The sequence below is a fragment of the Syzygium oleosum genome, unplaced genomic scaffold, assembly GCF_021117445.2.
Source record: "Syzygium oleosum isolate NSW1041296 unplaced genomic scaffold, Sole_v2.1 Sole_v2.05, whole genome shotgun sequence".
NCBI lineage: Eukaryota > Viridiplantae > Streptophyta > Magnoliopsida > Myrtales > Myrtaceae > Syzygium > Syzygium oleosum.
Window position 1 is genome coordinate 7,730,822 of NW_026607489.1, and position 5,703 is coordinate 7,736,524.

General features: G+C 42.4%; 1 protein-coding gene across 1 annotated transcript; it reads left to right on the plus strand.

Moving 5' to 3' along the window:
* Positions 1 to 379: 379 nt before the first annotated feature.
* LOC115667982 (putative wall-associated receptor kinase-like 16) lies at positions 380 to 5,001 on the plus strand. The gene is made up of 3 exons (XM_056311265.1): positions 380 to 1,358; positions 2,218 to 2,388; positions 3,701 to 5,001. Exons 1-3 carry the CDS (start codon positions 485 to 487, stop codon positions 4,903 to 4,905), a joined length of 2,250 nt encoding a protein of 749 aa, XP_056167240.1. The 5' UTR covers positions 380 to 484; the 3' UTR covers positions 4,906 to 5,001.
* The last annotated feature ends 702 nt before the right edge of the window (positions 5,002 to 5,703 follow it).

Consider the following 5,703-nt stretch of genomic DNA (forward strand, 5'->3'; position numbering starts at 1 on the left):
TTCAGCTTTGTCACCACTGCACTGCCTGCGGGTTTCTTTGTTAGCTGGTCTTATAAAATCCGTTTGCTAAATCAATTCTGGTACTTCAACAATCTGTCTGTAACATCGGCTGTGGGCTTAAAGCCCTGCAAATTTGCCGTGCTCAAATCTTACGGTCGATGATTACAAGTTTTAGATCGAACGGCCAACGACATGCACGACCCCACAGCTGACAAAGAAAATGCTTGGATCCGTTGTCGGACAAGGCCATCCGCAATTTTCATATGCACGAGCTCACGGTAGGGGGATTTGTGGTTTGTATGTGATTTACTTGTTTATATATTCACTCGATACCGTATGATTAATTAGTAATGATGTAATCACCGCAAAGTCAATCTATACACTATTTAGCTTTTTAAAAGCTTCTTCATCACTTATAAAGGTTGTCATCAAGCTATGAAGCTCATCATCTTGTTGCAAAACATCATCTCATTTCAGGAAGAATATGGGTGACTCCATGTTGCTCCATAGACTTCCCTTGAGAGTTGTACTGTTGTTGTGCACATTGGTGGCTCTATTCTCTATAGTTTCGGCAGATGTAGTTCCAACAACAAAGCCCGGATGCACGAGTAGATGTGGCAACCTCACCTTCTCGTACCCTTTTGGGATGAACAACACTGGCGATGACTGCTACTTCAAAGAAGAAACGGATTCTTTCCTCATCTTTTGTGATAACTCGACTGATCCTCCCACTCCTTATCAGTCCGATAAAAGTTCTGATTTCCAAATACTCAATATATCTATAGAGAATCATGAGTTTGGTGTAACGATGTTTGTGGCCTATGATTGTTATAATCTGTCCGGTGGAAGCACAAACAAAAATGATCCTTGGCTCGCTCTTCCCATATTCCCCATATCTCCTGCCAAGAACAAATTTATCGTAGTGGGATGTCACACGAACGCGATTATTACAGGAAGCACGTATGTGATGGGGTGCGTGTCCTCATGCGAGAGCTCGGGCATTGGTTGCTGTGAGACTAGCATACCTCGAGGCGCCTACGGATACAACATCTCTGTCACTAGCAAGCACAATCATACTGGCATATGGGGATTCAATCCGTGCGGGTACGCTTTCGTTGCCGAAGATGGCTTCTTTAACTTCTCCACCGACTATCTATACAAACCACGCTACGATGAAGTCCCTATAGTTCTTGATTGGTTAATTCCATATGAAACATGCGATGAGGCAAAGAAGAATACAACGACCTACATGTGCCAAGAGAACTCCAATTGTACAGATGCTGAGAATGGAAATGGGTACCAGTGCAACTGCTTAGAGGGTTATCAAGGGAACCCCTATCTCCAAAATGGCTGTCAAGGTACCTTCTCTAGTCTTTTCATTAGACCTACCTCACTTTCGAACGAGTGTTCATGTATAGAATCGTGGATCATTATCTCAATAAGGGTGAGCATGTTAAATGGACCCAATTGCATAAGAAACCTAGATAAAGAAACTGTTGGAAACTTAAAGTCAGAGGACCAAATTTTGACTTGATAAATTGTACATGTTTTAAACGATTCATCGTGTAAAATATATAATCTTACAAATTTTAACAATCTAGGCCGTAGAACGCAATCATTTTTTTTTTGGATGCACAAATATTCGTTGCTTGTAATTTAATATGACCTATGAAGCACTTAGCAATAATCTGTAAATTTTCACAGTAATCGTTCCTCACGTAGCTAAACATTCTTCTCTCTTAAGTTTAGTACGTACAATTGTTTTACAAACTAAAGTGGTCAACTGCAATTGAGTTTTTAAACAAATGATCCATACTGAACACTCAATATGAGTCGGTCAAAATAGTTTGCAAATCAATTTCATGTACCAATGTTAATACATCCAGCATTATTCTGTATTTTATAGACAATTCTTTCTGAATTGCTTTCTATGTAATGTGTTGTTCTCGGTGGTCATGGCACGAATTTGTTGGATATTTCATAAGTCTTGTATTCTAAACTAAGATCAAGTCCTTGACTAAGTTCAGGCTCTCGGGATAACGACCCAGCACCCAAAAATTGTGGTGATGTTTCGCGATCTCAGAAAAAGCAATTTGACTCAATATTTCCTCTCAAAATTGAAAGTATTGCCAAATCATGGATCTTTAACTTTTTCAAGCTTCTTCCAATTGAAATGGCGTCTGATTTGCTTCTTCTATTTTGAATATATTCTTTCAGATATCAATGAGTGCGTGGTTTCACAGCCCTGCAGTGGAATATATACGAATTTGCCGGGAACGTATAACTGTTCATGCCTAGCGGGATACCAAGGAGATGGAAGAAAAGATGGCAAGGGTTGTACTCTTATCCCCCAGGATAAGAGGTTTCGCTCAACCAATGTCGTACTAGGTTAGTAAGTTGTACACATTGCTCGATCTTTTTCATCATAAAAACTTATTTTATCTTATAAATTATTCACATTTCTTCAATGTTGTTCGGGAAAATTACCAATTCAGTCCTCAACCTATTACATTTGTGTCCAATTTCCAAACCTTTCATTTGGCCAATTCATTCCTAAACCTTTTGACAAACCAGCCAATTGATCCTTTTGGCCGGCCGGTGGCGTGGCCAGCCGGCCGGCGTCCACGTGGCAATATTTTAATATTTATTATTATTATTTTCGAATTTTTTTTGTTTTCCTTCTCCCCCACGCCGGTCCGGCCGGGCTCGCGCGGCGGGCCCGGCTCCGGCGAGGCGGCCAGGCCCTCGCCGCCCGGGCGAGCCTTGCCCAAGCTGCGGCGAGGCGGAGCTCGCCCGCCATGGCGAGCTCCACCTCGCCATATCTGGGCGAGGGCGGAGCTCGCCCAGCCAAGGCGAGCTCCGCCTAGCCCAGCCATGGTGAGCTCCGCCTCGCCCGGCGGCGGTGAGGGCCCGGCTCGCCTCGCCGGGCCGGGCCCTCGCCGGCGAGCCTCCCTGGCCGGACCGGCCGGGGGAAGGAAAAGAAAAAAAAAAAAAAAATTCGAAAATAATAATAAAAATATTAAAATATTGCCACGTGGACGCCGACCAGCCACGTCAGCCGGCCGCGGCCACGTCTGTGGCCTCCAAAAGGACTGAATTGGCTAGTTTGCAAAAGGTTTAGTACTGAATTGACCAAATTGAAAGGTTTAGGACTGAATTGGCACAAATATAATAGGTTGATGACTGAATTGGTAATTTTCCCAATGTTGTTCTTATGTCATTGTTCTATTTTTTGCTATTAGTTATCGAGATTTGTTTCTGATGTAAACCTTTCTCTTTGAATTAGTTGTGTCCATGAATTAAATCGATATTATATACATGTATTGTCATATCAAGTTATTCAATTTGATATTAGTAAAATCAACCACTTGTTCTTTTGTTGCCAAAAAAGAATCAAGCACGTTTTATCCACTTGATAATTACATTATTCTTATTATCATAAGATACTCTCAGCATAATTATATATTTATTTATCAATGTTTGTCTTAATGAAAAGCTTCAAGTTGATGGAGAAAAAAAGTAAATAGGACAGAGAAGTTAATTAACACAAGATTGTTTGAGTAATGAAAAAGAAAGAGTTAAGCATATATATCTATTACAAAAAAAAATTATATTTTTTTCTTTTCTTGGTTTTGTGAACCTTATGTAGTGTGATGGACAACTGATTTGTTTGTTCACCGAATGTAATGTCTTTTCCTAGGTGTGAGCATAAGCTTCCTACTGATTCTTTTGGGTGTTTCCTGGTTATATTGGGGGCTTAGAGAAAAAAGAATCAGCAGACAGAGAGAGAAGTTCTTCCTGGAAAATGGGGGCCGCCTCATGTTGCAGAGGCTTCTTTCTGAGCACGAAGGCACTGTTGAATCGGCGAGAATATTCACCGATGAAGAGCTCAAGAAGGCCACGGACCACTACCATGAAAGTCGAATCCTAGGCCAGGGAGGCCAGGGAACTGTGTACCGGGGGATCTTACCGGACAACACGGTTGTCGCCATCAAGAAGGCCAAGATTTTGGACCGAAGTCAGGTCGAAGATTTCATCAACGAGCTGATCATCCTCTCCCAAATCAATCACCGCAACGTGGTTAAACTAATTGGGTGTTGCTTCGAGACGGAGGTCCCGTTATTAGTCTATGAGTTCGTGAACAATGGCACCCTTGCCAAACACATACACAAGCGCGGCCATGAGTCCACGTTATCATGGAAGGCTCGTCTGCAAATTGCAGGGGAGACCGCAGGCGCCCTCTCGTACTTGCACTACGATGCATCCACTCAGATTTTGCACAGAGACATAAAGAGCACAAACATATTGTTGGATGAAAACTACACCGCAAAGGTCTCCGATTTTGGAGCATCCAGGCTAGTCCCCCTCGACCGGATGCAGCTGACTACGCTGGTGCAAGGCACGCTCGGGTATTTGGACCCCGAGTACTTCCACTCGAGCGTATTGACTGAGAAGAGCGATGTCTATAGCTTCGGGGTTGTGTTGGCTGAGTTGCTGACTGGACTGAGGGCCTTGTCCTTCGAGCGGGTTGAGAACGAGAGGAACTTGTCCATGTATTTCGCTTCTGCAATAATGGGTGAGCGGCTGTTCGAAATCATCGACCCGAGGGTGCTGAACGAGGGGAACCCTGAAGAGATTAAGGAAGTTGGAATGCTAGCGAACCGATGCCTGAGGGTGAAAGGCGAGGATCGGCCAACCATGAAGGAAGTGGCAATGGAATTGGAAGGACTGCTGAGGATGATGGACAGGCATCCATGGGTGAATCAGAGCAGGGACCTTGAAGAAGCCGAGCACTTGCTTGGTAAGATATCAAGCAAATGTGATGACATCCCCAAAAGCACTGCATCAGGAAATGATGATAGCATAAGTACCCAAGCGCCCTTCGAACTCGAAAGTGGAAGATGAGACTTCATGGCAATGTTGGCCACTGTACTCTAATTCGTTTTCTTTTTTGTATTTCCTTGTCTTTTTTTGTTTATGTTTTTTTAGTTGCTTGTTCTATGTCCTCAAAGTTCAGATGCTACGTCCAAATAGAGTACCTGTCCTTTATTTTTGTGTAACATAACATGTGGACGATTTTCAAACAAAAAAATAAGGAAAATGAAAATGCCAAATACATACCTAATTCTTATCCCATTAAGCGAGCTAGGAACTGGCCAACTTTCTATTGCCTCCATCTTGCCGGGATCTACTCGGATCTACTCTAATACCATCCTTGGAGACAATACAGCCTAAGAAAACCGGGCTACTTTGTGCAAAAGTGACACTTCTTCAAGTTAGCGATGCTCCCATAGCACTTAGAGAATTTGTTGTGCATGTTCCAACTGATCCGCTTGCGTCTTGCTATAAATTAAGACGTCATCAAAGTACATGACAATAAACTTGCCAACGAAAGAGTTAAAAGCATTGTTCATAAGATGCATAAAAGTACTTGGAACATCATAAAGGCCAAAGGGCATCACCATCCTTTCATAAAGACTGCTTTTAGTTCTGAAAGCGGTCTAACATTCATCTCCCAATGTCATCCGGATTTGATGATAGCTACTTCTAAGGTTGATCGGGGAAAACACATAAGCTCCATGATTCATGAGATATCAATCAAAATCATGAGATGATTCATGGAAATACTAGAATCAAGTGATTGACAACTCTTATAATATAATGATATTTTCATTTATTATTTTCCATTGTTGTATTGTTTCC